A 17,485-nucleotide genomic window follows, 5' to 3' on the forward strand; every position below is an offset into this window, starting at 1 on the left:
TTCGTCTGTGTCCGTTCATGCGCTCAGCCAGTTTAGTTGTTGTCATACCGATGTAAAAGGCTGTGCAGTGCACGCATGTCAGCTAATAAATGACATGTGTAGTTTCACACGTGGCCCTGCCTTGAATTGTGTGTGTTTTACCAGTAGCGGGGCTGGAGTAGGTGGTTGTGGGGGAATGCATGGGGCAGGTTTTGCAGCAGGTTCGGTTACAGGGGTAGGAACCGCTGGATAGAGGAGGTAGTCTGGGAATATTGTAGGGTTTAACAAGGATCGGAGGTTAGGGGGGGCGACGAAAGGCAACTCTGGGTGGTGTGGGGAGAATTTTGTCAAGGGATGATCTCATTTCAGGGGTTGACTTGAGAAAGTCATATCTCTGGCTGAGTAATTTGTTGATGTATTCGAGGCCAGGATAATATTGGGTGACAAGGGGGATGCTTCTGTGTGGTCTGGGGGTAGGAACATTGTTGTTGGACGGGGAGGAATGTATTGTTCGGGAGATCTGTTTGTGGACAAGGTCTGCAGGATAGTTGCGGGAGAGGAAAGCACTGGTCAGGTTATTGGTGTAATTGTTGAGGGATTCATCACTGGAGCAGATATGTTTGCCACGAATATCTAGGCTGTAGGGAAGGGAATGTTTGATGTGGAATGGATGGCAGCTATCAAAGTGAAGGTACTGTTGTTTGTTTGTGGGTTTGATATGGACAGAGGTGTGGATGTGAGCTTCAACAAGATGAAGATCAACATCCAGGAAGGTGGCTTGGGTTTTGGAGAAGGACCAGGCGAAATTCAGATTCGAAAAGGAGTTGAGGTTATGGAGGAAATTAAGGAGTGTTTCTTCACCATGAGTCCAGACCACAAAGATGTCATCTATAAACCCATACCATGCCAGGGGAAGCAGCTGTTGGGTCTTCAGGAAAGCCTCCTCCATGCGGCCCATGAAGATGTTAGCATAGGACGGAGCCATCCTGGTTCCCATGGCCGTTCCCCTGATTTGTTTGTAGGTCTGGCCTTCAAAAGTGAAGTAATTATGGGTTAGGATGAAGTTGGTAAGCGTGACAAGGAACGAGGTTTTTGGAAGATCTTTGGGTGGGCGTTGGGAGAGGTAGTGCTCAAGGGCAGAGAGATCATGGGTATGTGGGATGTTTGTGTAAAGGGATGTAGCATCTATGGTGACAAGAAAGGTTTCAGGTGGGAGAGGAGTGGGAATGGATTTGAGGCGTTCTAGGAAGTGGTTTGTGTCTTTGATGTAGGATGGGAGTGTGCGGGTGATAGGTTGGAGGTGTTGGTCTACCAGATCATTTCCATTGATCCACAGTCCACTCTGAAAGATCCCATGTTCACTGCAATCGTAACTGTAGGTGTCATCGAATCAGCACAGGGACACACAGCATCTGTCTGCTGTGGAGCCCCATATTCGATAATGTGTGTTGAATGATGAGCTTTCAAACACTTGGCCTGCACCACCATTCCACTCTGTCATCTGACCTGCCACAAATCACTGCCTGTCTTACTTTACAGAGCACGCAAGCCTCCAAACACCACATTCTGAGATGAGGCACGGGCATTCGAGACCCACGAGTGGCCTCCGCCCTCTAACAACTTTCCACAGATGCTCACATCAATAGCACTTGAACAGCTGACCAGTTTCAAGTGTTCATTCTTGGGCCCATGGCCACAGCAGTTAACCCTTCACTTATGTCAGTGGATTTCCCCATTTGCAGCCCATATTGTCGCTAGAATGAATCCTCTCTACTGTGCTTATATACTTTACATACCATTTCACACTCCCGCAACACTGTCAGATGGCATTCAGTCTTGTGGGTAGTAATGTTTTGCCATCGGTGTAAGTGCTGTTTATTAATAAAATCCTTTCTGCTCCCTGAATGAATAACTTTTGCAAAGAAATACTGGACAAGTTATGTAAGAAGTGAAAAGCAAATAATACACTTACACACAGATGCCAGCAAAGAACACCACAAAAATGAGTTAATTAGTAAATCATTTTTTTACTCGTCTTCCACATACATTCCTATGAAGAACTTAATATGAAAGCATTGGAGTATGTTACATGAATATTCGTAAATTAAGTATGTCACATTAATGCACAATCAACATAGAACAGACAGAGGAACAGCTAAAACAGGTCTTTCCAAATAGCTGTAGCCTAAAAATTCACCATTACAGACAACGTTGACACCTTTCCTTCCTCATTCTGCAATTACTGAAAAGTATTAACATACAAATAGCATACTGTATAATCCACACTGGAATGGTTCTGATCTAAAGAGTGTAGCTACATTCAACGCATGCTCAGCACAATTTTCTGTCAAACTTCTGCACACTTTGAAACACCAATACACAATCAAAATTACAACAATATTTATTTACAGGCAATTGTTTCAAGGTACAGTTAACACAATATACACAGCACTCAGATGCAGTCTCTTCTGAGAGAAGTTTTCTTCATTACTATTTTGAGGTGATAAATGCCGATTTTGGAATTTTGCCCATCTCATAAAGTTCCACAAAAATCTGGAGGGCTTCCTTCATATCCCAGTCAGTATCCTCCAGGCACCTGAGAAAACAAATAGCATTAGTTTCTGATGACATGGAAATCCAAACAGCATGAAGAAAACCGAAGTCACCCAAGAATACAAGTTGAATCAAAATATAAGTTGCAGCCATTTCAATACTAAATAATGGCGACCAGCAAAATGACGCAAACAACTCTGAATCTAAAGCTTACACAAACAGAACTTCCTTTTGCCAATCATCCTCAAACACGTACCCAGAGAAATGAAAATTTTTCTTGTAGTTTGATCAAATGGCTCTGAGCACTATGGGACTCAACTTCTGAGGTCATTAGTCCCCTAGAACGTAGAACTAGTTCAACCTAACTAACCTAAGGACATCACAAACATCCATGCCCGAGGCAGGATTCGAACCTGCGACCGTAGCGGTCCTGCGGTTCCAGACTGCAGCGCCTTTAACCGCACGGCCACTTCGGCCGGCTCTTGTAGTTGCCACACTTTTGAAATGAAACATGGTTCTGCTTCATAGTCACTCTGTCACATTGGGGCAAAGGTTTAAAGTTCTCAGCTTGCAAGGGAAATGTGTTTCTTGATTAAAAATGCACCAATTTTTCAACACAGTACTTCAGTCCAGTGACTGGATTACACCCCTAAGATGTTGTTCTGGAAAGTATGCAATATATCCATCTATGGCTGCCATAATGTTTACCATCACACAATATAAGTCAGGCAAAGCTAAACCCGGATGATCATCAACCTTCTCTCCGTTGGGTGGGTGCAAAATCTTGTCAAAAGATTCTTCGCTCCCTCCCTCCTTCAATGCACATGGCACTTTCTCACAGTTAGTTATGTTGAATGTACTCTTTGTTCCCAATATCACATCAGTTATTTTATTCATTTTTGACACTCTTTTTCTCTGAAACCATAATTGTGGCCATCTTTATCAATGAGCATCTGAATTCAAATTGGCTGTCCTCCTCTTGAAAGACTTACATGACAGATGTAGCAACATTACTGCCCAAATCAAAAGCAATGGAGTTTTATAATGGCACAGTATTCGAAATTAGCCATTTGCGTGAGAGACACAAATCGCTGTTAATCTACAGAGGTGTATAAAGAAAATAATTCCACAACAGTGAAATAAAGATGGATTTTATTTATAACAACACAGTCCTCATGCTAAGACAAAACTTTTCTCCTTACCTTAGCACTACAGTAGGCTCTCAGCAACTGCTACTATTGACCAAATTCACAAGTATAAGAAGAACCTCATTCTCATCTCTTACAATTAAACAACCTTATTTAGTCAGAAACTTCCTGGCAGATTAAAACTGTGTGCCAGGCCGAGACTCGAACTCGGGACCTTTGCGTTTCGCGGGCAAGTGCTCTACCAACTGAGCTACCCAAACACGACTCACGCCCCTTCCTCACAGCCCCATTTCTGCCAGCAAGTTTCATATCAGCACACACTCCGCTGCAGAGTGAAAATCTCATTCTGTAAACCTTATTTGGTCATTTTGCCACATGACACCCCAACCCTAGATCCAATTCTGTTCTCTGAGCAACCCACAGTGTTTGTATTCAGGGTCAATGCCTCATTGTCACATGTCAAAAATGTAACCCACAGATAGCAAACTTTCTCTTTCAGACACACCTTACACTTAGTTATGGAAACCTTATCTGGATACAACATCTATAACACTACTCTGGAATGCACACATACGTAGAGTGTTCACAAAACAAATTTCACACAATTTCTCAACTATTCCACTGCTGAACACAAAAATCTTTTCGTGTGAGCTCTAATCTCTCTTCTTTTGTTACAATGGTCTATTCTCTGTATTTAGATGGGAGTCAACAATGTGTTTGGAGGAGAAAGTTGATTATTGAAATTTTGTGGAAAAATGTCACAAAAGTGAAAAATGTCTGTTTCAATGATGCCACCTCAACTCGTTTATAGTATTCATGAGTCTCTCTCTCTCTCTCTCTCTCTCTCTCTCTCTCTCTTTGTTTTGCAATAATATAAAATCGGCTGCCCTTCTTCAAACATTTCCAATGTTACTCATCAACTCTATCTGGAAAGGACTGCTTACAATGAGGCAATAGTCTGGAAGAGGATGGACAAGCATACTGTAGGCAATCCCTTTAGTAGGTATTTTGTCAACAAAAATCAGTCACTTTCTATATGACAGTTGCATTGTAATGTGTTCATAATTGTAACGCCTAGGTATTTACATGAAACAATGATCTTTAAATTTGACAATATTATGAAAAAGATAGATTACTACTCACCATACAGCAGAGATGATGAGTCACAGATAGGCACAACAAATAGACAGTGAAACAGGTAAGGTTTGACAAGTAAGGTTTTAGCCAAAACATTTTCTTCAGAATTAGACAACACATGCCCGCCCACACCCCACACCCACACACACACACACACACACACAATGACCACTGTGTGTGGCTGCAGTGGCCAGACCATATCTCTGCTATATGGTGGGCAGCAATATATCCTTTTCATAATATTGTAATTATTCCATCCTCGATTTTTCCATTGTTTGATTCAACCTTCAAATTTGTGAGCCTTATCGTTAAATGGATTTTTTTTAAGTCTTTGTGTGGAAGAGCTTACTCTTTTTATTGTTTAAATTATCACTTTTTGCATGATGTAAATATCTTGTCTAAATCATTTTGGAATTTGTTTTGATTTTCTGATGACTTTATTAGAGGCAATGACAGAATCATCAGCAAACAATCTGAAAGGACTGCTCAGATGGTCTTCCAAACTTAATTAGTTTATCACAAAATACTACAGGCCACCCTATCCCCTAAGTTTATTTCAGTTTTATTCAATTCTCCAAACATTAAATTTTGACCAATTTCACAAGACTATAATTTCTATATGAATGAATACAGAAACTAGGGATAATTTTCAACTGACACTTGGGACTATAAAGTTTTTACTTTCAAAAGAATCATCTAATTTGACAATGACATATGTTTCACATCCATGGACTTGCAACATTAGACAATTTTCCACAATTACATTTGGGGTGAAGTTTTTATTTACCTTTCACCAACAAATGCACGACAAATATCTGTATTATAACCAACCTCATCTCGTACTTTTTCAAGCATGTCTAGAGCTATTGAATTCAGCACTGTTGTCACATGGTGTCACAGTTCACTGCAAAGGAGACCTGGGAGGCCAATGACGCAATGCAAGATTTGTATGCCCCTTACAAAGCAGGAGGAGCAACACAACAGTAACAGAACTGCACGTGTTGAAATGAAGAATGGAAAATCTCTTTTGCTATTGTGTAATGGGACGAACGAGCAATCAAGCCAGCAGTGGGCAGCCCCCAACCACAACATCCGAAATGGCAACTTAGAACTGGGGCTGAGGTAAACTTTTAGTTTTGATGTGTAAGTTGAAATTTCCTTCAAGTCTCTGTTTCCATTCATGCAGAATATTTAGTCTTGTGAAGTAGGACCAATGTTTTGAAAACAGCCTGTACCTTCAAGTCCCCTCTATCAAAAGCCTTTTCTAGATCAAGACATGTTTTCTCTGTTCACCTAGGTACTTTTCTTTTCAATTTAAACCATACCATCAATCCTTTTCCTTTCAAAAATCTACAAAGAGCTTCTGAATACTGGTTAATTTTAATTTAACATTTAGCAAAGTTTGTCACCACATGCTTCAGAACTGCTGCTTCTCACAAAGTTCTACATTTTGGACATTCCTTCGCATTTCCGTTTGTTAATTATTTTACTTAAAAAGTCCTGCTGGTAGTCTTCAGTTCTCATATCAGACACACAAAACTTACAGTTTGTTCTTTCACCTAACTCCAGAATCTATATTACTAAGTGACTATGCCAGAACCTGACAGCAGTTGCAGGTTGCCTATCTAACAGGTTCCAGAGTGCTGGGGGGGGGGGGGGGGCATAATTGTTGACAAAGTTTAAAATTCTGTCCTAATTTATTCATTAAGAGGTATAATCTGATGCTAAAAGTTTTATAAAGACAAATACTACAGTTAGAAATTGTTTTTGTCTCGAGGGAGCATAACTGATGGCGCACAACTACCCATACTTTATTCATTTAGTATTTCAAAATGACAGCATTTAGTGATTTGCAATGAAATTTACGAATAATTTAAACTTTCATAAAACTCTTTTTCCTCAGTAACGACCCCCCCCCCCCCCTTCTACTGCAAAATGATGAAAGGTTGGTGTTGGTTGGTTTTTGGTTTAAAGGGAGTAAACTGCAGTTTATCAATCACTTTTTCCATAGTCACACAGTTCTTGAATTAAAACCGTACTCCAAATAACAGAAGGAACAAAATGCATAAAATTGACTGCGTAGCCACACTGATAGAGAAAACAAAACAAGCAAGCCAAAAGTGAAAACATTAACAAAAAGGAAAAAAGCAGTAGAAGGCATTAAAACAATACAGCAGATGGCCTGGGCTGGCTGATAGCAAGAATAAAAAAGGATAAGCCAGCCATTTGGAACACGCTAAAATCTCCAGCCTGAAAACAGAAGGCAAGAGAAACACAGACTGTGAAAAGGCAAACACAAAGTCGAACAGACAGCACCGAGGGAGTGAGGCAGAGTTAAAATGAAGGTAGGGTGAAGGCCTGGGAGAGGAAGCCACTTGCCAACCCTCAGACTGGGTGACAAAACCCCCCCTCAAATCACTACCACAGGATGTTGAGGGAAGCACTGGTCGAGAGCTCGTCACTACAAATGAGAAAGGACTCACCTCCACAGGAAAAACACGGCAGCCATCCGACGAGGAACGCTGTTCAATAAGTCCAGTGTGAGCATCAGTGAATCCAACATGACCATCATGGCCATCAGTGTAGACTATTTTTGAGCCTTGGAACTCACTGAGAAAATGGAAAAATTGGCAGCAGAGAGCCTCAGAAGGAACTGAGTCTTTTGGGCCTTGTGATAGGTCCAGATGAAGCTGTGGCCGAAGCATGGACAATGGAAGTGAGTGTGAGTGGACCCAGAGAAAAGGTGGAAGAGGGAAAGACTAGAGTTCAGTGAGAAGGGACTGGACGCAGACTGTAGTTCCAATCACCGATCTGGGCCACCAGTGTGGGAGATTAATCGCCGTGTCAGTGAAAAGGAGACAGTAATTTGGATGTTGAGATAGGCTGTGAATGTGTGTGGTATAACTTGCAAGGAGTCATTGTTGCCTGATCCACAATAGAGGAACCCCAGCTTCCACAAGTATGCTGTTTACTGGGCTCGTTCAGAAAGCCGTCGCAAGTCGAACTCCACAGTGGTGTATAGGGTCCAGCATATGCACTGCTGAGGGCAATGCTACACCAAACACCCAAAGCCAAGATGGGACTCTACACAGGCTTTGTACAGCTGTAACAGTGTAGGGCCATCTGCACCTCAGTCGGTGCAATTTAAGCTTTGAAGAGTGTTAAGATGTCGCCAGCTCTTTTGCTTAAGCTGACGAAGATGGGGATGACAAGTGTGTGTCAAAAACCAATCCCAAATAGTGATATGTCTCCACAGTGTTAAGTAGTTGCATACTGAGGTAAATTTCTGGATGTGGGTCGACAGTATGACAGTGACAAAAGTGCACGATGCAAGTCTTGGGGGCTGAAAACTGAAAGCTGGGGGTAAGGGCTCACGACTGTGCTTTTTGTATGGCTCCCTGAAGTTGACGTTGAGCCATACCAACAGTAGATGAGCAAAAGGAAATAAAAAAGTCGTCAGCATATAAGAAGGGTGATACCGAGGACCCCACTGCTGCTGCAAAACCATTAACGGCCTCTAGAAAGAGTGGGACACTCAGTACAGATCCCTGTGGGAGCCGATTATCTCAGAAATGGGAGAACTGTGTGAAGACCAACTGAAACGCTGATGGTGTGGAGTGACAAAAAGTTCTCTGTATAAAAATCATGCAAAGTAGTGAAGATGTGACATCGTCAAATGGTATCACAGGCTTTTGTTGGGTAAAAAAAAGACGGCAATAAGGTCATGGCGGCGGGAAAAGGTCAGTCGGATGGCAGACTCCAAATACAAAGTTTTCGAAGAGCAGAGAGGGCAGTGGATGATGAGCCATCATACAAACGCTTCTGCAGTGATTTATGGACAGTACTGTTTTGCTTGCAATGAAATTGTATATACCGAAGGATGTTGATTATATTCATGCCACCATTTGCTTGCGACACATTTGTGAATATGCAGAGTTAAGTATTGTCAATTTAACTTACTGTAATAAACTCCTTTAATATGATATGCTTGACCTGCTGTCTAGCAATAAGAGAAAACAGCTTCCTAGGCATCCTATATTGGACAAGTTTGCAAGATACAAAAAAATTGAGGATGGGGATTAAAAAAGAAAAAGAAAAGGGCCACACCTCACGGCCACGAAATTTTGCTTTTGTGGTTTGCTGGCACCTTAATTGTCTCGTCTTTTATTTACAGGGTTGTTTACTTGCTTTAACAGTCTCTTATCATGTTTTTGCTAATCAGTGTTTTCATGTGGCCGTTGCCGAAATTTTCTTAGCGTTTGTACTTATTTTTCTTGCTAGCCTTGTCTGTTTCTTGCACTTGTCTCTTCCAACATGTCCACCCCAGCTATTTTAGCCCTGCTCATGAGTATGCCAGCATTAGATGCAATGCAGCTAATGCAGATGTTTCAGTTTTGGAGCCAGCAAATATCCTCTCTGCTAAACACGGTACAGCAGCTCCCAGTGAACCAAACTACTAATGCAGCACAAGCAACACCTACTGCAGCTCGAAGTGCTACGCCGCCTTTTTGACAGTTCCATGAACAAGAATAGGAATGGCATTAATTCCATCACAACTCGTGTGACGTGCAGCTGCCAAAACTTTCATTTCAGACACGACTCAGGAACCCACAAAATGATGAAACTGACATGTATATTGGCATCACCATGTCTACAGTCATATATGAAACAATTTTCGTGCAACTCATTCAACACAATGAGTGGCACAACCCAATGTCGTCGTGTAAACTAGGCTTTAATGCTTTTCAAACCACATTTCGCAATATTTTCCCATCACCTGCTAGAAATAGGTTAATTTCCGCAGTTGCCAGAGAACGGCATATGACAGGCATCATTGCACTTGCGCAGCTATGACGACATTGGGAGCCCGTATGTTTGTACGTGTAAAACATTAACAGATCTTACATTATGTCATAAAAGAAATAAGACATCAGAGGATACTCCAAGAGCATCGGAATTTTGTGAACCATACTAAAATGCATAATTCGGCTTATAGTGCACCTTCGCCTGTCCAGATTCCCAATGAAGTAGGCCTCGAACTGATATTAAGCTTTCCAGTGTGGTTTTCGGAACGTAAATTTTCTTGGAGTACCAGTACTGTATTATCTCATGTTTAGTTCTTTAATGTGGCATAATGCCAAACGTGCATTTGAAATGCACTGAACAGCTGAAACTAAACAACAGCGTGGAATTAAACACTTCGTTTCAAATAAATTAACTGCTTCAGCGGAAAAGATTAATAAAAGCCAAATTTCTTGAGCAAACCGGCAAAAATAGCTTCATTGTTCTGCAAGGCGACTAATGCTTGACTATCAGAAAGGTGAGAATAAAATAAGACCTGAAACTAATAACATTTTAGCCCTCCATAATTATGCGAATGTATTTCCATTTAGCTGATAGCTCCCGGCCACAGAGATGCATTTTGTTTTCACTTGACGTGAAAGCAGTAAACGAAGAAGAAACACCAAAATCACTAAATGTAAACAAGGGTCACTTGGAGACTACCCATCTCCCCACTACAACTCTGCGCATCTGCCCCAGATCTACGACATTTCCGAACCCTCCCCAAAGCATCTGAGATTGGATGCCAAAATTTTTTCAAAACATGTTCATTTTGTAGCGTATATCTTTCTGAACAGTCTGATACATGAAACATATGTTCGAGAAAATGTAAGACATGTTATTTGGTCTTAAGTGTAAAAAAGCGCACTGTCACGCCTCTTCACACAGCATTCATCTATCGCACATCACTGTACTTCGCTCTGTGGAATTCAAACTTGTATATTTTGTAACGAATGCCATCAAACTATATTTACGACAGAGGAAAATAAAATTCCCTGTGGTGCCTCTCCTGCTCCCAGTCAGCCGGTTTGACATCCTGACCCTCCTCTCCATTTCTTTTTTTCTTTTTTTTAAAAAAGAAATTATCTTCGCAGTTAATACAGGATGGGATTATTTGTAACCAGGGGAACAAGAACTCTTCAGAAAATTTGCACTCTTTATTGTCTATTAGTTCATAACTTGCTGTTTTGTGTGACATGAAATTAAATATAGGATACATAAAACAATAAAGACAAGAGACAAGTAAGACACTACACATTTCTTCAGTCCTTAGGTCGTAGCATTTTTTTCTCTCCAATCTTGCTACAAATTTACATGGCACGCTTTCCTTTCTGCAAAAAAATCTATTACCTCATTAAAGTTTATCAAAAGTTTTGCTACGTGAAAAATCAAAATGTCATTACATAATACTAAAAAAGCTGTTAATACAAATAGTACCCAAAACTGGTATGACTTCTTGATCTGATTACATCTATTTTGTCACTTTCTGATAGATGAAATGAAATAGGCTTGTCTAATGTTGCAGCAATTGTAACATACACCAAATCAACGAGACTGTTTTGGACAAATGATCATTTTCATAGCACGACAGAATATAATTCACGATGTACCAATATCAAATGACTATTAGGCCCACTAAAAGCAAATAGCTTTATGTTCCGAAATAGTTTCACATTTAATTCATATGCTCCAGCTTCTCAATTATGAAATCAAAAAGTGGTAGTACGAAATTTTTGTATAAATTTCGAATCGTCATATTCTTCCATAATTTGTGTGATGTCTGCGAAATAAGGTAATGAGCCTTAACACGGAGATGCTTAAAAGTGACGAGGTTGGTCTGTGAAGGGTGTTGCTTAATTTGCTGCAGCGCACGTCGGCGGTCCTGGACAGTGACAGCAAAATCCTTCATCCACCACGGTACTGGTCGACAATGATGGGGACTGGTGGATAGGGAGGGCAGCAGTGCCAGCAGCATAAAGAATAGTGTCAGAGACGCCTTGCACAAATGCATCAATGGAATTTAAGAGGGAGGTGTCTAAGTGCACAGCAGATGTATATAAAGGCCAATTGACCCTCCAGAATGCCCAACGTGGGGGCCTGTCTGCCTGGCAGCAGCAGGGGAATTATAGAATCACCGGAAAGTGGTCACTGTCACAAAGGTCATCATGGGATGACCAATGTAGGGAAGCCACGAGGGCAGGGGAGGAAATTGTGAGATTGATAGCAGTCAAGGTGCCATGAGCAGCACTCAAGCAGGTAGGGGAACCGACAATGAGGAGACACAAATCGAGGTCTGTAATAAGTTGGTCAATTAGGAGACCCCAACCCACTGATGTGACACTCCTCTACAATGGGTGGTGGGCATTGAAGTCCACAAGGAGGAGAAACGGGGGCGGGAGTTGCTGGATTACGGTAGACAAAGCAATGTAAGGAAGGGGGCCTACATGGAGGGAAGTAGACATTGCAAATGGTGATTGCACTCAAACCGTTATTGCTTCCAGGTTGGTGCGTATGGGGATCCAGTCACTAACGACATAGGAGCAAGCCAAAGTGCTGATCTTACCAGATGCTACCCCGGGGCCAGCATGGTTCCAAAAGAATGCCCAATAACCACAAAAAGTTGGAGAGTGGTCATCACATGAATGCATTTCTTGAAGAATAAAACAGAATGCAGAATAGGAGGTGACAAGACGTTGATATAGTATCCGTTGCAATTTCACTGGAGGATCATGCAGCGAGAGTTCAGGTTAGACAAAAGAAGCTGAGAGGTTATGTCACTTGATCAGTGGTCATCACTGACAAGGATGGGGTGACATCCATAAATAAGATGTCAGACTTAGGTTGGGAGGGGGACATGGCATTGGGTGGGTGGGGAGGGGGGGGGGGTGGGGGTGTTTGCTTGAGATTATGTTTCTTCTTCTTCTCCTCCTCTTTCAGAGGTGGAGGAGGGCAGGGCATAGGAATATAGGCATCTGCAAGATCTGGAACTGAAAAAGAGCAGGCGACCTTGGGGCGCGTCTCGTGGCCGAGTGGTGGTAGGAGTCTTCCAGCCTGGGAGATGCAGAAGAAGGGGGATACTTCCTCAGGCAGAGGGGGGGGGGGGCAGCTCCCAGGTGGGAGGTCGGGGGAACTGCAGGGGAGGGGGAGGGGGAGGGGGCAAGGAGAGGGGGACGGGACTGGGATAAGGAAGAGGTAGGAGGAGGAAATGAAGTAACAGAGGCAAAAGTTTAAGGTAGTGACACTAGATGGAGCCTATCATCCTTTTGGTGAGCCTCAGCATAAGACAGGTAATCCAGGGACTTTTATTCTTGGATCTTCTTTTTTTTCTTATAAGCTGGGCAATTCAGAGAGGGAGGGGAGTGGCGGAACACAAGGGCTTCCCTCATGGAGTTGGTGTCCACAATCACCACACAGAGGGTCCATTGTACACCACACACAGGGTCCATTGTACAGCAGGAAGACATATGCCCAAAACGTAAGCACCGAAAGCACTGCATAGGTGGAGGGACATACAGCTCACGCATCTTAGCACATAACCTTGACCTTCTTTGGGAGGGAATTTCCTTTGAAAGCCAGAATGAAGGCACCAGTATCGATCCTTCTGCATACGCCAAACAAAATGAATGCCACGCTGCTCCACATTAGCCCAGAAATCCTCCTCAGTTTGCAGGATGAGATCCCTATGAAAAATCACTCCCTGGATTATATTCAGAGATTGTTGAGGATTAATAGACACTGGGACACTGCCAAGACGCTCACAGGCACAAAGAGCTGTGGATTGGTTGGCTGAAGAAGCTTTGATCAACAGGGAGTCCGACCACATCTTACTAAGGCACTCCACTTCACCAAACGTGTCCTTGATATTTTCCACAAAAAACAATGGCTTTGTGGCAGTGAATGTATCCCCATCTGTCCTGGTACAGATGAGGTAACGGGGAAAGTGTTTCATCTGAAGACGGCAAGCCTGGCCCTCCTCCCGTGGTGTAGCTACGTAAGGGAAGGTTGTCGGCTCATAGAAACAGCAATCAATGATCCTTCCCCATTCAAAGAGATGGTCGTTTGAGAATGGCCAGATTTTTCCAGCTCGATACGCTTCATGTGTCAAGCATCCACCTTGATACCACCCACTTCGGCCAAGAGCTTTCCCCACGGGTGCCACCCAGCCACTGTGAGGGCCATCTGGCACGGTGGCCGTTGCCGAGAGTTCTGATGTTCCAAGAAGACAAGCCACCACTCCTTGGCATACATGGGGAGGGAAAAGCTCAGGTATCAGTAGTGTGATTCCTGTGTTGTCAAGGGGCTCAGAAATATGGGTACATAACAGACCCACCACACAGCCTTGTTACACATGCTGGTGGCCTAGCAGGATGGAAGGGGGCTACAACAGGGAAGGAGGAGGGGAAGGAAAGAAGGAGGGAGAGGAATCCACACTGTAGATGCTAGGGAGGGAGTTCTTCCCCAAATGGCTCACACTAAAAACAGGAAATTCTGAAGTGGAGGTCAAACCTCAAGAGGGGATGAGCAGACAGAGGCAAGAAAATAGCAAGCAATACAGGAAACCAGGTGGATATAAATCAGAACACCGGGAGAGGGGAAGAGGGGGGCAGTGGGGAAGGAGCAAGGATAGGGAGGGAGTGCAAGGTGAAGGAAATGCAGCCAGGAAAGGAAGAATTGGATGCAATATCTAGGGGCCCGTGTGTGCCATGCACAAACCCATGGGGCGGGGGGGTTGAGATTGAAATCAGGACATTGTTGCAAGTACCAGTGTTCAAGAACTTTCCCCCTTTCTGGTTAAATACCATCTGTTTCCTTCCATACATCAATTTGAACAGGCTGCCTCCAAACCACTGCCACCGCCACTATAGAAGCACCTATCAACAACTTCATCAATGGAGGCAGCAAATACTGTATGTGTGGTATTTCCTCCACTGTCAATGAGTTATACATAATATGAAGTAAATCAACAAAATTAATGGTACATACTTTCGTGACCATAGAGCTGACATACTAGTCAGTTGCTGAACCATTCCGGTCATGGACTCCTTCTCGCACTCTGACAAATTAGGCGTTGGTCGCTTTTTCTTTATTTTTTTAGGTGGTCTTACGTACTTGAATGCCTCCTGTAAACAAAATACATATACTGTATAACATAATTGGTCATTTATTTAGTCATAGATCACATTCTAAATATCTCACCATGAAGGAGAATCTTCAATAGAGGTAAATAAATGTAAGGATGTTACATATTATAAACAACACTCATTCCAAATTAGTTAACAGTGTAATAAATGCAAAATGTTTAGCTCATTCAAATTTATTTCTTGGAAATATTGTAAAAAATATGAAATACTGATATGAAGTTTCCAAAAAATATTTCTTGTGCACCCTGAACTGTTAACGTAACTTCCAATAACCACATTCAGCAGTACCACTAAATCACTCAGAAACTCATCTTTGGTGAAGGGGACTATAGCACTCATATCACAATGGGCAGTGCACTTGTCCTGATGACTCACACACATCTCAACAAAGTGATGCGAATAATCGTAAAGCTGCACCTACATTCTGGCATTCGGCACTAGGTCTTGTATATCCTTCTCCTGTATATCTTCTTCTCCTTCTTCTGTATATCTTCTTGAATATCCTCTTTCTGGACGAAATGAGACATTGCCAGACACCTAAGAATAATGTGAAGAGGGCAAGGACCATCATGAAAATGCTGACATAACAACCCACCAGTTTTTACATCAAAAAATCACTCTCAAATACCAAAAGCTGTTGTTTTTAGCTCTAAGCCCTAATGACTCTGATGACAGGAACAGATACTGTTAGAAACAGAAGGTTCCCAACTATGCTGATTGATGATCCAGCTAAACAACTCAGATTTGAAATACTTTGAAGAATGTTAGTGCGGGAAGATGCAGATGATAAAATAGGGCATTGCTGAGTTATTTAAACTGTGTATGTCAAAATAATAATTTTTGAGTCCACCCCTCCCCCTCCTCTTTAGGCAACTTGCAGTGAGTCCACCGTTAATACTGGTATGTAAACCTCTTAAATGGACTGGTGCCAGCCTTTGCCTGCGATGGGTTCTGTGAACCAAAGAATATAACAAATATTATGCAACAATGTGGAAGGTGAGCCAATTTTGACTCCTCTTAATAATCCCACCGTTCACATTCTGCTTCAAATGGCTTTTCTTTTTTGTCATGTTTGATCACAATCTTTCTGGACCAAATGAGACATTGCCACTCTTCCATTTACACGATATCATTTTAAAGCCTCCAGAGATGGCAGTCAGAGCAATTATTTCAGTGTCGATTTTATTCTGGTAAGTAATTTTATATACGTGAAGTAAAAGGTGGAAGACCACAATAGTTGTCAGGATGGAAGCAAATGTCAACTAGGATCTTTTAAGGATATTCCACAGTCACTCTGGATACTTTCACTGTACGAGTATCTAGGTACTTTCCTGCAATGTTGGGGAAGCTTTTCCAATCATTAATTTTGTAACATTTGGATAAAAATCACTCTTTTAGGCCTCCTCAGGGGACATGGCCTTACAGCAGCACTGTCCGTGTGGGCGAGGAGGTTTGCGTGCCCTGGATCCTGAGAGCTATACCAGCGGTAGCTTAGCTACCAGCAGGGTCACCCATGCCGGATTGGCTGAGGGGAAGGAGCCAGACGAAGTGTGTCCCACAACGGCCCATGGGTCCTTTTCATCTATCCCAAGCCTGTCCTTACCCTGTCCTTTTCCTGCCATCTCAAAACATAATAAAGGGAAGGGGGGACTCTTAGGTGTAGGGAAGCCAGCTGACCTAGGGGAGTAAACCCTTAAAAGAAAATCGGGCAAGACTGGAGGCTCTTAGGTGGCAGCCCCACCACCAGACTAGGGAGCTGTGGGCCAATCACTGGCACTCCCAAAAACAAATGATTAAAGAAACAGCAGAAAAGAACAGTCGGACGGACTCAAATATGATGACCTTTGCCATGAAAAGGACAACGAAAATAGGTTTATGGAATATTAGAATACTGAGAGAAGCCAGCAGACTGAAACAGGTTACAAAGTAGATGACGACTTACAGACTGGACAGTCTCTGACTTAGTGAGGTGAGATGCCTAGATTTTGGAGAAATCCAAACACAAGATGGATACACCTTTTAAGTGACACCATTGTAAGTACCAGTAAGAGAGACATATTGATTATTATGGGAGACCTAAATGCAAAAGTCGGAAAGAACAATGAAGGCCTAGAGCATGTAAAAGGAGTCCATGGTATCGGAGTGATGAATGTAAATGGGGATATGCTTTCAAATTTCTGTGCCAGTAACGATTTGGTATTTGGAGGTACATTATTCCCACATAATAATTGCCATAAGGTTACATGGGTATCCCCTGATCACAGGACGGAAAACCAAATTGATCATATAGCGCTAAGCAAAAAATTTAGAAGGTTGCTGATGAACGTGAGAAATAACCTTATTGTTGCAAATTTTGGACTAAAAATCATGGCTACAAATAGAAAGTTCAAACAACGGAACAAAAATATGATGTGGGAAAACTTAGAATAACATCAAAACAAGAAGCTTTCTGTATTGAGCTAAGGAACTGCTACGAGGCACTCCGAGAAGCACAGGAAAATGATGAAAATAGCGTTGATGATACATGGACTCAGATTAAGGACGTATATTGCAATGTGTGCAAACAGGTCATTGGCTTTAAAAATCATTTGAAGAAAGATTGGATGTCTGAGTGTACATAGAATTTGATCAGCTGTAGGAAGGAGATTAAGGCAAAATTAAATATGAGTAAAACAAGACGGCAGA

At 42.3% G+C, this 17,485-nt stretch overlaps 1 protein-coding gene across 1 annotated transcript in view; it reads right to left on the reverse strand.

Annotated features, from left to right (window-relative positions):
* Positions 1-1,986: 1,986 nt before the first annotated feature.
* LOC126210206 (nuclear RNA export factor 1-like) overlaps positions 1,987-17,485 on the reverse strand; it is a 194,203-nt gene continuing 178,704 nt past the window's right edge. Inside the window, exons 14-15 of the mRNA XM_049939386.1 lie at positions 14,643-14,779; positions 1,987-2,575 (exon numbers count right to left, since the gene is read on the reverse strand). Of these exons, the coding sequence (XP_049795343.1) occupies positions 2,470-2,575; positions 14,643-14,779 (243 nt within the window). The 3' untranslated portion in view covers positions 1,987-2,469. The remainder of the gene's footprint in view (positions 2,576-14,642; positions 14,780-17,485) is intronic.

The sequence above is a fragment of the Schistocerca nitens genome, chromosome 10 (assembly GCF_023898315.1).
Source record: "Schistocerca nitens isolate TAMUIC-IGC-003100 chromosome 10, iqSchNite1.1, whole genome shotgun sequence".
NCBI classification, from domain to species: Eukaryota; Metazoa; Arthropoda; class Insecta; order Orthoptera; family Acrididae; genus Schistocerca; species Schistocerca nitens.